Here is a 17811-nt window from a genome sequence, read left to right as displayed (position 1 = left end):
CCGGTGTGTGGTGCGCTCAGAGGTGCCGGTGAAAGGCCGTCAGATGCACTGGTGTTGGGTCCTCACAGGCGCCGTTGCGGGGTCTTGCTTGGGGCTTAGAGACACTGGAGGGGCCATCATTGGCATGCGTGTGGCCCTGCAAAGTGGCCTGAAAGTGGAAAGTGGCCCTTCATAGGTTGGCAAGGACACTCAGAGGCTGGTAAGAGGCCCTCAGAGTCACTGGTACGTGGCCCTCAGAGGCGCCGGTGTGGGGACTCTCGGAGTCGCCGATGGGCTGTGGGCCGTGGGGCCTATCACGACGGGTGTGGAGCCATTGCAGCTGGTCCCTCATTGGCTGTTACTAGGGCCCTCAGAGGCCGGCAAGGTCTATCAGAAACTGGCATTGGGCCTTATGGAGACAAGATAAATGTAGCTACATAGCAGCCCATAACGTGCTCTCACAATCCCTGTGGTATCCTTGCAAGTTGAAGCGTGGCCAGAGCGGACCCTCTGCTACCAATTGGCGCCGTGCAGGTCCCCTCGGGTTCGAAGGTACCCTAAGCCCGAGGACGGGCACGTACCCCCTCGCTCCCTGGCTATGCCACTGAATTGAAGTGATCATGGACCCTTCAGGTAATCAGGGACGTCTCAGATGAACAGGGTTTTCAATTGATCAGGGGCCCACCAGGTGACCAGGGGACCCTCTGATAACTAGGGGCCCCTCAAGTAACCAGGGACCCTTTAAATAACCAGGGCCCCTCAGTAAACGGGGGCCACTCAGGTAACTGCGGGATTCTCTCAGATAACCAGGGGCCGGCAAGGTCTCTCAGGTCCATTTTTGACAAGGCTGTTACTGACGTCAGGTGCGAGCCTTTTGCCACCAGCAGAGGGTCCTTTCAAGCCTTTTGAGGATCGTTTAACGTCTCTTGAGTTCCCTTTGAGGCCTTCTAAGTGCCCTTTGAGCAACCGAGGGGCCTTTGAGGCTTTTTGAGGGCCTCTTGACGTCAGCTGAGGACCGTTGGATGCCAGCTGAGGACCGTTTGGGGCCTTCTGATGGCCATTAGACGCCAACTGAGGGCCCTCTGACACCAACTGGGGGCCCTCTGACACCAGCTAAGCGCCCTTCAAGTTTGACGCCAGCTCAGGGCCCTCTGACATCAGCTAGGGGCCCTCTGACGCTAGCTCAGGGCCCTTTGACGCCCTTTAACCCGCGAGTTGCTGGGGGGGGGGGCGTTAAACGCCCCCACTTTTTTCGCCGGGCCATAGCATAAAAACGGCGCGCCGCAGGCGCGCCAAATTTTGGGTACCTGTAAATAATTGATTGAAGTTTATTGTGACAAAGTTTTAAAAAAATCGGTCGGAAATTTTTGAGATATCGATGTTTTAGTGACGTCATGATTTCTGAGTTTTCGACCAAAAACGACATATGTTCAAAAAATCATATAAAATCACAGAATAGACATACAGACATGCCGTAAACGCCATTAGACTGCCAATACCATGATCAATCAAATGGCTATCTTCGATTATTGATTATTGTTCCGCATTTTCCAAAATCTTGAACTGAATCTTGGCAATTTTTCGTGACTACTTCACGACCATGATACATGAATTTCTTAAATTGAAGTTTTTGAGCCAAACACGTACACATATGATAAAATGAATGTCACCATCGTGTTCTACGCCCCAAATTACCTATAAAACATGTGTCACAGGCTGCGAATATCAGTTTTGATTTTCGGGGATATGTGCCTACCCGGTTGACCTGACCTTGACCCTGACCTATGCTTGACTGACCCCTATATGGAGCTGACACTCTTGTAGGCCTTATAGGGTGGATTGTGCACCGTTTTGACAGAGTTTATGGCGAGAGGTGCCCATTGCGAAGTCCTGAAGTCAATGCTACTGAAAGCCCGATTTCAGGTGTTTGACCTGACCTTGACCCGACCTGTGACCTCAAAATTCAACTTTAAAGTACTCATCTGAAGCGTCTCGTCGCGCTCTTTCGTTTGCCGCCTGGTGCGTTTCGCTGCGCCTATTGGTTCTCGAGTTATCGGCTGGGGGCGTTTAACGCCCCCCCCCCCCCAGCAAACGGTGGGTGGCGAAATACCCCAGCAACTGCCGGGTTAAGGCTTTCTGAGGTCTGTTTGACGCCAGCTGGGGGCCCTCTGACACCAGCTAAGGACCCTTGAAGGCCTTCGGAGGGCCGTTTGACGCGAGATAAGGGCCTTCTGACATCAGCTGGGGCCCTCTGACGTCTGCTCAGGACCCTTTGACGACCTTTAACGCCTTCTGAGGTCCGTTTGACGTTAGCTGAGGGCCCTTTGAGGCCACCTGAGGGCCCTTTGACACCAGATGAGGGTCATTTGACGCTAACTGAGGGCCCTTCGAGACCATCTGAGGACCCTGTGACGCCATCTGAGGGCCCTTTGAGGCCTTTTGAGGGCCATTGAAATTTCACCACAATCACCCTGGCTACGCTACTGGGCATATTATGGACTCATATGGGCCCTCCCGGTCTTTTCAATCATTATTTCAGCTCATTTTTACACGGTCTTCGGCGGTCTAAGGATTAGGGTGCCCTTAGTCGTAGCACGTGCCCTCTGCTCAATTTTGGGACGCAGTAAATATTTGTTAAAATATGCCCTGGTATTATTAGTATCTACAATTTGTATATCTCGGAATTTTGATATCGATGATCTAAGGTCAGGTTAATTTCTCGACCTCCCCATCATAAGTCAAGGGGAAAAATCAACTCCCTGTTTTTACCACTAAAACGGGTCGGAATGGCCCCATATACCATACATGACTTCATATACGATCAACCTTCACTACCTTGAGGTCTGTTTAGCTGTTGGGCAGCTGTAAGGTCATGTGACGTCATCAAAGGTCACCAAAGGTTTTTTTTGCCAATAACTCCGTACAGGAACAGGATACAGCCGCGCCCGCGCGGATGGTCTCATTGTGTTCAGCTCGTCAAGCGGCATCGAATGATATACATGATGACCTCGAGGTCACGTGACCTGAGGTCAACCTTTGACTTTGACCTTTCGAGGTCAACATATATACCTATCATTCGATGCGGATTGACGAGAGGATCACGATGCTGCCCTTTGTTTGTTCCTATCTTGACTAATTCGAAAGTTATTCGAGAAAAACTCGCCATATCTAGCGCCGCCATTTTGACTTTTTGACCCCTGTGACGTCATTTTTTACCTGACCTGAAAATGACCTTTATAAAAATTGTAGACCTTGTCCGTGCGTATCCGATGCCGTCTACCGCTTGTCGCTATCTTGCTTCGTTCTCGAGATCTCAGGGGGGGGGGCGGTCAACCGCCCCCCCCCCGTCGGTACGAAGTTGGCGCAGACCCCCGTCGGTGCGCGGGTTAACGTCCTTTGCGGGCCACCTTGTAGCAGCACTTGCAAAGCAGTATCTGAATAGACGAGTCGACATTGTTGCGATCGAAATTACATCATTTATTCTGATAGTCCGTGTATGCACCTGGTCCTGGTGTGCGCTACAGGTCCCGCGTCGCCAGTCGAGTGTGGAGGAACTAGAGATGTCAATCGGATACCAACTTTTGGTATACCGATACCAAACCGATACCAACTTGGTATTTGGTATTTGAAATTTGAATCGTAATGTGTTTGGTATTTTGTTGGTATCATGAACCTTCACTAATGTATAAGAGGCTAAGAAATCGGTAAAATGTTGGTATTTCCCTCATTTTCCCAAGTCGGTTTGTTTCGGTAGGGTAGACCGGGGCAAGTCGCCCCGCCGAGGTAAAACGCCTCACCGATGTTTCTCGGAACTGGCAGAGTTCTGGGGAAGCATCATCTCTTCTATAAAACGTGCACTATATGATCATTATATGAGCAGACTGGAAAGAAATTGTGATGACTCGTTCGGGAGATATAGCCAAAAATGTGTTTTTTGAGTGATTTTTATGTTTTGTTGTCAGATTATGTAGCACGGCGTTCTTTTATGGTCCACATCAGGTTAACGACTTTTATGTATTTTGAACAACTATTGTCTAACGCTTATCATGCCGGGTTGGTTCGTGTTAAATTATGTCTTGCTGGAGTGCAAGGCGTTGTTCTCTGACCGAACTACGTGATGGGGTAAAACGCCCCAGTAGGTCGCGGGGTAAAAAGCCCCTGGGGCGTTTTACCTCATGTGTTGTTCGGGCTACCCACTTTCTAATGTTCGGTAGCTGGCGAACAGTAAGTTTCTATGCCTTTATGTGTATTTTTCTCAGCAACTGGATGGCAAAGGAAGTATTTTGTTAACATTTGCATTGCAATAATTTATTATTTGGTCATATGAGGTAGGTGAAAAACCTGCTCATACAACAGTGTCATAGCTGAACACCTGACAGGATGGAATGTGCTAACTTCAGTGCCGTGCCTCCAGAGGTCTAACGGACCTCTCACATAAGATTTAGCCAACTACCATGTTAAACCTTTAATCTAAAGTATGGGGCTACTTGCCCCAGGACGTGGGGCGTTTTGCCCTGGGGTTGGGGCAAAATGCCCCATTTGCAGTTGCTTCACAAATCACTTCCTAGCTTGGAGTCCGATCATAAGTGAATGAATTTGAGGGGTGCAATTTAAAGTAAAATGTCCATAGAACGCATTGAGGACAAATTTGGCCTTCCAGGTGATGTGGGACAAAATTTATGTAGCAAAATAAATTATCTGGGGCGTCTTGCCCCAGGCTACCCTATTTCCTCGCAGTTTTGGTTGATATTTGGTTAATGGTTTGGTATCGGTATTCCGAAGTTCCGTAATTGACATCACTAGTAGGAACACTGGCCCGAGATGGCGCTGTGGTAGGGAGTAGGGACATCGGCCCGAGATGACACTATGGAGGTACAGTCGTGTACAGGTTGATGGTCCCCTACTCTTTATCCACCGGGTTCCTATGGCTCAGCATTGGCAGCAGCCGCCTGGTACCGGTAGGCTGTGCCGCATGACCCGAGAGTGAAGCGGCACAGTCTACCCACGCCGTTTGACATCGGCTCGGGTCGCCGGGTGGAGCGCTTTGTAGACCAGCTGTCGCTTCAGACCAGCGCGGGGGAGGGGCTCGCCTCTCGGTGGTTGGCGTGGGCTGGCGAGTGGTGTGGGGCGTGTTGGTGGACCGTGGGGGCTGGGCGGGTGTGTGTGGTCACTTGCTGCATTGCACATTTTGCGTCGCTTAACAATTGCATTCCTGTTTTTGCTAAGCAAAATGCACGGAAGACCCAGCGAATATAATTTACTTGTGCATTGTGCAAAACGTGCTTTGGCACGGTATCGAGGCAACCATAGGTCTTGTGCCACATATATGCATGATATTTAGGCAATACGCTTATGAAAATGGTAGATTGATCGGATTGATCCTGGATGTCAATTCGTATGTTAAATGTCGACATGTATTAAATGAACGAATGAATGAATCGAATCAATCAATCAATCGACAATCGACATGTAGATATAAACCCGTATAAATGGCTCGCAACCACTAAAATCAAACCAGATCCTAACTCGGAAAAGTAGCCGGAGCCCCGATGAGGCTCGAACCGGGACCCCACGTTGAAAGTTTTGCCAATGATCCATCATCATTCCACCAAGCTAGAGCGACCGGCACCCGGAACCACAAAAACATTCATTGACTTTGCTGCCGACCTCCCGGCCCCGCCGCCCGCCCGGCCAGACCTTGCCCCGGCTGTGGCCACCATCCGGTGTAGCTCAGCGTAGGAGTGCTAGACTGTCAAAATGACCGGTAGTGAGAGGCCCGGTTCGAGACGCTTCGCGTGCTGGATGTTTATTTCTGTGTCCGAGGCTATGCGATTAGTCCACTTTTCAGAAAGATTATTTGGTGACAGGTTTGTTTTCTTTCTTTGCTGCAATTCATGAGGAGGCCATATGGACCCTTACCTGTCCTTCCGCACTCCACTTGGGAGATGGGTGTTTGAACCCCCCTGGGTTTTGTGAATATCTCTAAAGCGAATTTTCGGAGGGTGGATTACGATCGGTTCTATGCGACAAGTGACCACACACACCCAGCCCCAGGTCCGCTCACTCCCTCCCCACATCACCCCCGCCCCACACCACACTCCAGCCCGCCTCATCCACCGAGCCGAGCCAAATAGACAGGCCTGACCCTTACACCCCCCCCCCCAGCCGGTGTAATGCAGCGTCCGGTCAAATCGCTCTACCAGGCGACCCGAGCCGGTGTCATACAGTGTGCGTAGGCTGTGCCGCTTCACTCTCGGGTCATGCGGCACAGCCTACCGGTACCAGGCGGCTGCTGCCAATGCTGAGCCATAGGAACCCGGTGGATAAAGAGTGGCGGACCATCAACCTGTACACGACTGTACTAGAGGTACGCCGGCCATACGCCGAGGTCGCTCTGTGGCTCTCCAATCGCGTATAGGTACTTACATACCTCTTCAGTCTTCATTGTTATTTTTTCGAGGTTTATGTTTATTTACATAGAGGGTAAGTGCACATGCGTACCTACTTTTCGCATATACCTACCGCATACGTGTCTCAATAGTCAATATCCATGATCCCACGTCATTACCAACATCCTATTTATCTGCAAGGTTAAAGTCCATCAAAGGTGTTCCGTATCTAAGCTGAATACGGCTAAGGCCGGAATAGGGAATATGGACTGTCTCCTTGACGGGCATTATTAGAGTTTGGTCATTCTGATGGCTAGTTACCTCCACATCTGTGCATGGTACTCGGGCCTGATCGGATCGTGGCCTGTGCCCCATCTCGGCAGGTGCTGGTGCTCTTCATCCTGCCAGGCATCTACTTCCGCGTGATGCTGTACACGGACGAGATGGAGTCGCAGCACCATTCCAGCCGAGGCCTGCCACCGACCGGCCGGCCGGCCGCGCAGGTCGACTGCACCCTCACTCAGGTCTGTCAACATCCAGCCAATCTCCGCAGATCTGGAAGCGATCCTTTCACCCTTGCAGTTTGCACGTGCGCACGTGCACTGCAGTAGCACCCCAATCGTGGACACGTGAAAATGCATTACCCAGTGCGTACCATACCCACATGCCAAGTATCAGCGCAATTGACCCGGCACTTGCTTAGTTATTGCAATGGGAACAAACTTGACACCTCTTCGTTTCGCACATGACACGTGCAGTAGCGGTCACCCGCATGCAATCGAGAGCAGTCCGATCCGATGTTTGGTGGAAAATATGCAACTACCCTACAAGCAACCCACGTAGGTTCCAAGGCCCACGTTGGCCTCCGAGAGCCCCAGGGGCGTAACTTTATATCTCTTTGGGGGGGGCTTGAGTTCCCCCCCCCCTGTGGTAGATTGAGCCCCCCTGGGAAGCTTAGAGCCCCCCATTATTAATTTTTACTTCTTGACAAAACAAGCACAAACAGCAGAACACCAACATGCAATGTTTTTCCACTTTCCATCATATACATGAATTTTCAGGTTTGAATGCTGACAATCAGACGTTGACCTAACCCGGTGATACAGCTTAGCGTCGTCCGCAACGTTATTTATTTACGTTATTTATTTACGTTATTTAACCCACGCCGGCTTGATCTTTCCGCTGAGTGCTGGGGGCCCCCGTCTAACTCGGCTCATGGGCCACGAAGCGACACGCAGTAAGCGGCAATCGAAAGAGCGTCAAGAAATAAGGAAGAAAATACTTCAGTCATTTTTTTAAGGTCAGGTCAAAGGTCAGGTCACCAGAGGTCATCGAAAGTCAAATTTAGTCCATTTCAATAATTTTGGAAACTGCCAATGGCTAACTCGGGAACCAATACAGCCACAGCACCGCGGAAAAGCGCATTCGATAGCCTTTTACAGACTTTTCTATAGATGGTTCTCAGATTTGACCTAAGGTCAACGGTTTAGCCTTCAGAGGCAGGGGCGCAGCCAGGAAAAATCAGAGGGGGCTAGAATTGGTGAGGGCGCCAATTATGGCTCAGGAGGGCGCCAATTTCGGGTCAGGAGGGCGCCAATTTCGCATTTTCACCCTTAAAAAGATGTAAAATTGTAAGCCGTGCCGCAAGGTGTACCACAATTGCTTACCGTCGAGGGCGTTAAGAGTGTTGGACACTGGAAGAGGCGCCTTCGGCGACCGGAAATGATCGTGGAAGGAGCCAGGGCGCTTCGGCGCCCTGGCCCGCGACCTGGTGGGGGGGGGGCTATTTTTTGCCCCCCTCTAGACTTTTCGATATATCTCCAGAACCGCTGCGCCGATCGTCACCAAACTTTCAGTACCCTCCCGGACATCAATTTTACACATTTTGACCAAAAATGTTTCCAAAGGCTATGATAGGTTGGCCGGAAATGACGTCAGAGTGACGTCATGTTCTGCCGTTTTCGACCCAAAAAAGGGTTTCGCGGGAAGAGCTGTCAGGCCTATAGCTTTGCAAATACAGAAAAATGATTAGGACATAAAAGCTGTAGAATCGACAGGGCCACAAAACTGCTATCTCGGATTTTTTAAATTTTCGGATTTTGACCCCCAAAAATCAAAAAATAATTTTTTTGGACTTAGTCATCGAAAAATCCAAAAAGTTTTTTGAATTTCGCAAAAGCCGGAATATATGTGATAGTCCTTACCGCCTTCCATCCACATACCAAATTTTAGATTGATACCTCTTTTTTGGCGAAGTTACAGCGAAAAAACTGTTCAAAATTGATGACGTCAAATTTTCAAACTCAATTTTTAGCAATTCTAGACCCCGTAGCGCAAAACAAAGATCATCATTAGACTCCCCGTGACGAGCTGCATCGAATCAATACCCATTTTATGCAAAAATATCAACTTTAAAATTTGACCTTTTTTTGGCCTGACCTTGACCTGACCTTGACCTGAACTTCACCAGAAAGTGACCTAAGCCATACCTGATAGTCTTATAACCAACACCATTGAGTTGGAAATGAAAAATTGGCCATAAAACATGCATCACACAACCTTAGTAAAGTTGGGCTCATGTGACCTGACCTGTGACCCTTGGTGACCTGACTTGTGACCTGACCTGGTATTGTCAGTGACCTCTAATAGCAACATATCTACTAGGCAACTGACGCCCTATCGCTGAATCTCGACAAAATGCGTTTTCTTCGGTGTTATAGCGCATTCCCTAGATGACCCGTGAACGGTGAAACATGTCATCTTTGACCTGACCTGTGACGTCATCGGTGACCCCGAGGTCAATGAAACTTGGGTTCCCTCGACAAATTTGACAGGCCTTTCGAACGCCGTTTGAATTTTGCGGATCCGTCCAGTAGTTTCGGAGATACGAGGGGGGGCAAAAAATAGCCCCCCCCCCACCAGGTCGCGTTATAAACAGACCCCACCAGGGCGCGGGCTGGATGGCGTCTTCACAGAAGGCGCCCGCTAGATTTGGGAAGGGCTTAAGCCCAGTGTGCCCCCCTTGGCTGTGCCACTGTCTAGAGTGCATAAACTCTAAACTCTAAAAAAAACTCAATAGCCCTTTTCACGAAAAAATGTTTTTTTCAGCAATAATTTCTGACTCAAGAGAGCCAGGCATTCCTTTTGCCAGCATCGTGTTCCTCTCGTCGAGACGCGTCGAATGAGCTATTTGTTGACATTGAAAGGTCATTTGGAAAAGTTGACCTCAGGTCAAGGTCATGACCTGTCCTAAAAGGGCCATGTTGCATATCAGTCGATCCGTATTGTCAAGCTGAACACATCTGACGTGTTTTCACCGCTCTAGCGTGGAAAAAACACGCTATTTTTTTCCGCGAAGCTCTAGCTCGATCAGGGGCCAAACGGCAAGGGGGTCCGTCGTGGTCAGCTTCCGGCAAGGGGGGGGGGGGTTAGCTTCACCGTCGTGAGGGTGAAGCTGACTGAAGGCACGGTGGTCAGCACCACCGTGCCTCCTTACATTCATTATTTCAAAGGCTGATAGATAAAAAGATTCGTAAAAAGCGGTCGACTGCTCCGAAAAAATGGGTCCTTCCAACAATGCCTAGGCCAATTTTTTTATTTCCTGCTTACTGCTCCATTGTCCCTTTGTAATGTAAGATCACAGAAATAAAATCCAAATTACACGAATTGCTTGCACCGTTACCTTTACGTTACTGTGCAGTGCTGCAGAGTCGATTGATCGACTCATGACAACAGGTATGCCTCCTGAAACCCGCAGCACGGTAAAACTGACTTGTTGCATGAGCCTTTTTCTTTTGACTGAATGTTTCTTGGCCAGTGGCGGATCCAGAAAGCGGTCCTGGTTATTGGGGATATCCAAAAAAGTTATTTTTATATTTCCAAAAACTCGCCAGATTTCGATTCCTTAGGTAAGCACTGCTGAGTGCTGAGCACTGAGTAGTTTAAAACAAACTCAAACTTCTATGATATAAGCTATCCGGTTGAAAGGGCCTCAGTTTTTTATATGCCAGGCTACTTGACTTGGTGATCAGATCTTAGGTGTTCTGGCATCAAACTTGTTACACAGGCTGCAAAAGTTATGTTTTAGAGCTGTTTTGCCAAGTGATTTTGTCAATTTTCGCGGTGCTTCGCGCTGCCAATTCATACTCCAGTCAAAAAGAGATCGTGAGGTGTGACCCTCATTAAGCACCCTCATTAAGCATGTAATTAAGCGCCCTCACACGCAGGCGCGGGTATGTACATGCATTACCTATGTATGTATATGTATGTATGTATGTATATATGTATATATGTATGTATGTATATAATGTAGGTATATGCATTACCTACCAGACTGGTGGCACATGTAAACATTTATGCCTCGTAGAAGACAAAAGACTTTATCGTTAAAGGTAGTGTGCCAGCTTTCCTGGACCGTACGGAGTTAATGGCCCAGATAAGGAGAACCGGATTTTTAGAACTTATCCATACCTTCAAAACTCATGGAAACGTCTTAAATTCTTCAAATTTTGAGTACCCCAGTGCGAAATTCGCCCCGACGGGTTGTCGGTCGTACCCCAACCACATTTCACACCACTATGAACAATAAATGCACACGCTGAAATCGCTATTACCGATATGCTCATCCAATCAAGTTTCGATAAACCCGTTCATCATCATCTCCTGCGGTTTCGAACACGCCTGTTAGGTGGTGCGGTAGACTGCGCCCAAAGCCAGGGCCCCGGTAACGTGAGGTAGCCGAGTCGGGGCAGCGTGCGCTGACCCAAGCCGGGGCCGCGCGTCCTCCCGGTGTCATGGATACCCGAAGGTTGTTTCTTCATTAGACAAACACTATTCTTTAGAATTGTGTTTTTCTATTGAAAAACAAACTGAGGGTGTTTCCATTTCGGGATAGGATTCGTGTTTGGTGCAGCGAATTGGGGCACCTTGCACCGTTTGCACACGAACCGATAGATTTTGATTAAATTTTCAGGGCAGCTGCCCCCACAGATTATCTACCACGAAACCCCCTCAGCTAAGAATATAATTATTTTTCTTGCACGTGGCACGTGCACGTGTTTTAGGCCCAAAGGCTTCAACATTAGGTGGATTTTCGGCATCGCATTTCTCGCAGACGGGTGCTTGTAATGCGATGGGCTTCTATGTGCTGGGTGGCCGCCCCGGCATCTACCATGAGCCGGCGGCGCTGTTTCGGGCAGCTTCGGGAAGGGGGTGCAAATTGCACGTGCAGCCGCCATTGGTTTAACGTTACGAAATGGGCCAAAACGGGTTTTCTCGATTTGCTCAAAATCGGCTCGATAGATTTTCTTTGTTTTTTGAGTACCGGTAGTCGGTCAGTAGGTTCGTTCGTCAATGTCAATCGCTTGTAATATAGTTAACTTTTTTGCACGTGGCACGCGCACAAATTTTCACGTCTTAAGTCAATGGGATTTCTTGAAAAAATTACTTAAATCGGTTTTGCTCAAAATTTCCACGGTAGATGTTAAAAATGTTTCAGTATGATATGCACCCACACAGTGGCGCGGGAACTTCTTCCAGACTGGGGGGGCTGAACCATCATAGAGATCAACCTAGGGTACAGGGGCGTAATCACTCCTAAAAAAATGGGCTGGAAATAACTCCCTCCGGGGGCGGCATTAAATGCCAAGGGAAGGGCGTCACTTTCGGGAGCCAGAGGTGAGTACTTGAGGGCATTGTGTCGCTGTTGTGTGTCAAATTCTTACGCTTTGTGAAATACGAACAATAATCAGCAGTCAACAGACTACACGTTATAAGGGGCAGACGCAGAGAACACGCCACAGCCCTGGTGTTCGAGATATTGGTACTTTATGCGGTAGATATGCATGCGTAAGATGGGTGGTCAGCCCGCTGCTAGCAGTTTGACTTTGCTACTACGCACCGGATTGATAAATGATAGGCACACTCTTCAATAGTTCACTTCATTCAGGTGAGTTCAATTGCAATGGGATCTGACCATGGGCGTCGAAAGCGGGGGGGGGGGGCTCAGCGGTCTCTAAGGGCCCTTACCGGCCTCAGGGCCCTTACCGGCCAGAGCGTCCTAACCAGCCTGAGGGGCCTTACCGGTCCATTAGGGGCCAGCTCTAGGGGCCCCAGGCCACACCCGTCTGTGACGGTCCCACACCAATTTCTTTGAGGGCCCCGTAATGGCGACTGATAGCCCTCACCGGCGCCTCTGAGGGCCTAAACAGGTCCCCCACACGGGCACGAGGGACCCTGTGGCGCCAATTGGCCGTTGAGGGTTTACTGACCATATTTCTGGTCATATTTCGACTCAGAAGTGCCCCACAGGGCTCGTAAGGACATCCCATGGGCCCCTGAGTAGCCACACTAAGTTCTCCATAAAGGCCCTACGCCAGCTTCTGAGTGTCCCTTGCTGGCTTCTGAGGGCCCTTACCGGCCTATTACGGGCCACCTCTAGTGGCCTCGAACCCGCCTGTGATAGTCCCACACAAATTTCTGAGGGCCCATAACGGCGACTCTGAGGGCCCTCACCGGCGCCTATGAGGTCCCAAACCGGCGTATCTGAGGGTCCCCCCCCCCCAACTCTGACGGCCTACACCAGTGTCTCTAAAAGCCCTGTATCGGCGGTCCTGAGGGCCCCACACCAGTGGCTCTGACGGCCTCACACTGGTGACTCGGAGGGTACCAGCAGCGTCTGAGAAAACCATGCCGGTGTTTAAGGACCCCACAGGGCTCCTCAAGGCACCACCGACTTCTGAAATCCCCTTGTCGGCTTATGAAGGGTCCACAACAGCAGCTCGCGCCTCTGATGGTCCTGTGTCTCTGAGGGACTCCACATTGGCGCCTGTGAAGGGCTTCACCGGCGACTGTGCAGGTCCTACACCGGCGCTTCTGAGTGTCCCCACACTGCCACCTCTGAGGGCCCCACACCAGTGCTTCTGAGGGCCCCACACCGTGCCTCTTTAGGACCTTTATCAGCGGCTCTGAGGACCCAACATCGGCGCCTCTGAGGGCCCCACACCAGCGCATCTGACGGCCACCCACCGGTGACTTTTGAGTGCCCTACATCGGCGACTCTGAGAGCCCCACCGGCGTCTGAAAGTGTTGTGCCGGTCTCTAAGGACCCCACAGAGCTTCTGAAGGTATCGCCGGTCTATGAGAGCCCTTTGCTGGCCTGAGGGCCCCTTGCTGGTCTCTGAGAGCCCCCTGCCGGCTTGTAAGGGGTTCAGACCAGCAGCTCTAGCCTCTATGGGCCCCACATTCGTCTGTGACGGCCCCACACCAGTGTCTCTGAGGGCCCACAACGGCGCCTGTGATGAACCTCACTGGCGCCTCTCAGGGCCTCACACTAGCACTTCTGAGGGTCCACACCGGCACCTCTTTGGCCTCAGTCAGCAATAATACCTCTGAGGGCCCCACAATAATGCTTCCGAACCGGTCCTACCGAAGGCACCACTTAACCCTCGCCCGTATAGGGGGGGGGGGGTCGAACGGACCCCCCATGGTTTTTCGCGAATAAATCGCGTAAAACGCGGCAAATCGCGACGAAACTGTCAGTACCCTCGCGTTTATCAATTTTACACCTACCCTGAAAATTTCATGACCCTGATCCTAATGACCTTTGACCTGTGACCTACTTTTCGAGACCATGTTTGGCCGGAATCGCGATTCGGCTGATGTCGGCTCGCATTAGCCGCGCGTTTGCACTCTTTTCGTGGTTTCAAGCTTTCAAACATGGGATATGATGTTGCTCCCATGCATTAGGGTGGGTGTCAAGGTCACCGGAAGGTCAGGTCAGGTCACTGACCTTTGATGACCTCGGTTCACTTTTTCGAGTTTTACATGTTTTTAGGCTAGTTTTGGAGCTGAATTCGAATTTAGCAACTATTTGAACATTTACGAAGTAGTTTTGGTGCCTTCGTAACATGTTACGAAGCTGTCAGAGGCGGTTGCCACCTACTACGAATACCCGGCAAAACCCTTACTGGTTGACCTGACCTGACCTGACTCGACCTGGCCTAAATGCATTAAGACATCATCTATGATCATAACTAACATGATATTCGTAATCAGCACCCTAAAAACCCCATAGTAACCAAGTTTTACGACGTTCTAACCGGTCCCGATTTTCCCGACTTTTGGGTCATTGACCTGACCTGGAAGGTCAACCGATGACCTAGGACCTTAAAATTGGGTATTATCGGCTTCCTCTCGTCACGGGCAACACGCTCGTCTTTTTCCGCGAAGCTCTAGGTCGATTAGGGGCGAAACGGCAAGGGGGGGCAACGGACCCCACCCCCCCCTTATACGTTCGTGGCTAGAAAAACACCAGTACGGGCGAGGGTTAAGTCCTTTATCACCTCGCTAAGCTTCAATCCCATACCGGCCTTCGAAAGGCACCACGCCAGTGCACTCACTGCCCCACACGGGCAACTGTAAAGGCTTCACACTGACCTCTCTTGAGTCTCACACCGGTGCCTTCCTCTGAGGGTCCCATACCGGCTCATTGCCCACGGCCCGGCCACTCACCGGTGATGCAGAGAGTCCTCACCGGTGACTCTGAGGGTCCTACACTGAAGACTCTGGAAGCCCCCATCAGCCTCTAAGAGCACCACGCGACGCCGGCCTCTGAGGGTATCACGCCAAAACCTCAACGGATCACACACCCGCCTGTGAGAGCACCACGCCGACGCCTCTGAGAACCTCATCTCTGCATCTCTGAGGGCGTAACGCTGGCAGTTTAAGGCACCACGCTGGTCTTTGGGTGCCCAACGCACAGGCCTTCTGAAAGCAGTACGCAACTTTTAAGCAGCCACGCTTAACTCTCAGAGCCCCACACCGGCCTCTGATGGCCCCTAAGCTTTCGAGCCTGCCTAAAGAGGACCCATTCCAGGCGTGAGCCTGCAGGACGGGATCCAGCCAAAGACCTCACCACTCAAGGGCCCCACGATAGACCGAGGACTCTTTCAAGTGCTCAGCTTTACTCTTGAGTCTTGCTGCGCGCTCAGGGCTCTACTCGTTGGCTCGGAATGTTTACATCAAGCAATCACACAGGGCCATTTCGCGACTTCGATGGTTGTTTGCGATCAGAGCGTCTCACCTGACGCTCTCATGGGCTGAATTCGCATAGGCGAATCCCTTAGACTTATCGAGCCCAAAATGTAACACTTTGTGTTGGGCAGCATACAGAGCCCGCCAAAACGTGCGCACGTCCTTCATTTGCGCACGTTAAGAGTAGCAACCAAACTGTGATACCTAGCCATGGAATTATGAATCCCCCGGTTCGCACGATGTTCACCTATCGGAGACGTTTCAGCACAATTCGCCAAGTCAATGCGTAGTTATTATATGTAAACAGCAGCAATTTAAGCACCCCTGACTGAGCTATCGCAAATATTCGCCAGGGCTAGGGGCGAAAAACGCCCCCCCCCCCCGGGCCAGCGAGGGCTAGCATTCCGGGGAGAGGTGGCACAGCGCCTGACGAGAGCAGCACAGACGTCGATGGAGCGTTATACGGAGGGGCGAATCATTAAACGTTTTGACGTATTCTGGAAAGGGGAGGCGCGTAAGGGCAGAAAGGCGTCTGGGGAGGGGCGGCACGTAGCGGCGGCAAGGTGCCTTGGGAGGGTGGCGCCGACTGCGATAGAGCATTGTGGGGAGTGGCGGCTTGTTGAGGGCGGCGGGGTGTTGTGGCGAGGGGTGGCACATAGTGGGCGCCAAGATACTCTGGGGAGGGCGGCAATGCGTTTATGGAGGGCGGCACAGACGGTGGTAAAGCGTTGTGGGGAGGGGCGGCACATTGGGGGCGGCGGGGTTTGTGGTGAGGGGCGGCACATAGAGGGCGCCAAGGCACTTCGGGGGGGGGGGCACATATGGCGATAGAGCATTGGGGGGGGGGGGGGCGGCTTATTGAGGGCGGCGGGAAGTTGTGGCGAGGGCAGCACATAGAGAGCGCCGAGGTACTCTGGGGAGGGCGGCACAGACGGCGATAGAGCTATATGCGGAGGGCGGCACATTGAGTGCGGCGGGGTTCTGTGAGGGGCGGCACATAGAGAGCTCCGAGGAACTTGAGGGGAAGTCGGTGCGGAGGGGCGGAAGGACATCTGGGAGGGGCGGCATGTAGAGGGCACCTAGTTATTTTAGTGAGGAGCTGCACGTTGAGGTCAGGCGTATATGTAGTGGACCGAGCAGTGCCGTTTATTTTTTCTTGGTTTTGAAGTCCGCGAGTCCCGCAATTGCAGTTTTCCTCTACCGGGGGCGGCATTTCAGCATCCCAAAAATGGGCTGGAATTTCCAGCGTTCCAGCGCGGTGGTTACGCCCATGCTAGGGTACCCCCAAATCTAGTTTTCTCATCGGTTTTAGGCCACTTATTTTTCAGACCTTTTCAACGAAAAAAAAAGAAGAAAATATTTGCAAAAAAGTGAGGTATTCCGTCTCAGCTGAGTGAAGAAACTACCGTTTCGGCAACCTGGAATAAAGGTTTTAAGCTGCCAAATGAGTTGCCGAGTCAGTAAAATAGGTAAATTTTTCACTCACATGCTTTCTTCCTTTGTGACTCACAACCCCTAATTTGGGGAGGACAAGCTGCCCCAACGGTTCCTGGCCTCATGAAAAGTTGTGAGGCACCGCCCCCACGGCCCCAGAGTTGTGAGGGCAAGCTTCCCCCACTGCCCTCTCCCCCGGTTCCCGCGCCTATGTATGAATCTATGAAATTGTGTTGGTAGATTTCCGATTTCGATTCCTCCAGCTGGGGGGGGCTCAAATACATTACGAGCCCCCCCAGCCGAAAAGTTGGAGGGGCTCAGCCCCCCCTAGCCCCCCCGGTTCCCGCGCCACTGCGACCCACATGTCGCCTACCAGGTGGCATAGGCCATATATGGGGCGATTGAAATGCACGTGCACGCCCCGCACTTGTTTGAGGGGACCACCTCCGTGAAAATTTGACCACTGCTGGTATGATGGCCTGTGCCGCGCAAACAATGAGTGTCAGCGGAACCAATCGAGGTCAGTCGTCAAGGGGATGCTCTTGGATAGTTGTACACCTCATCACGTGGTGCACGTGTTTTCGCACGTGCGCCACGTGGGTGTAGCATTTTGGGATAGGTAGCCATTGGTGCATAATTATGCTCAGGTGATAACCTCACTGCATGGGTTTGAGCCAGAGTTCCAAGTCGGTTGCGATAATGACCATTGGTGTTGGGTCTACTACGTGTCAAACACGTGGCCGCCCGGGGTTCTCCATTCCGGAGATATTGTGACCGATAGTGAGGTAAGCCCTAATTTAAAGATTGGCCAAGTTTGATCGGCCGCTGGGAGACAATGGTGGCGCACCCGAAAGTCTACCCATGGGCACTGACGACCCCTTTCATCTGGTACAAAAGGATGGTCGCTTTATGTCTTTAGGCCACATGTGGCACGTGGCACCCCACCTCGAGTGACCATGTGCACTCTCAATGTAAG

At 51.2% G+C, this 17811-nt stretch overlaps 1 protein-coding gene across 3 annotated transcripts in view; it reads left to right on the top strand.

Annotated features, from left to right (window-relative positions):
- Positions 1-17811, top strand: part of LOC122388279 — a 48422-nt gene that overhangs the window by 11143 nt on the left and 19468 nt on the right. For all 3 annotated transcript variants that reach the window (XM_043379211.1, XM_043379212.1, XM_043379213.1), the window contains one exon: positions 6752-6892. In XM_043379211.1, coding sequence (XP_043235146.1) covers positions 6752-6892 — 141 coding nt within the window. The remainder of the gene's footprint in view (positions 1-6751; positions 6893-17811) is intronic.

The sequence above is a fragment of the Amphibalanus amphitrite genome, unplaced genomic scaffold, assembly GCF_019059575.1.
Source record: "Amphibalanus amphitrite isolate SeventyFive unplaced genomic scaffold, NRLGWU_Aamphi_draft 000316F_arrow, whole genome shotgun sequence".
Classification (NCBI taxonomy): Eukaryota; Metazoa; Arthropoda; class Thecostraca; order Balanomorpha; family Balanidae; genus Amphibalanus; species Amphibalanus amphitrite.
This window is presented reverse-complemented; position numbering and strand designations above follow the sequence as displayed.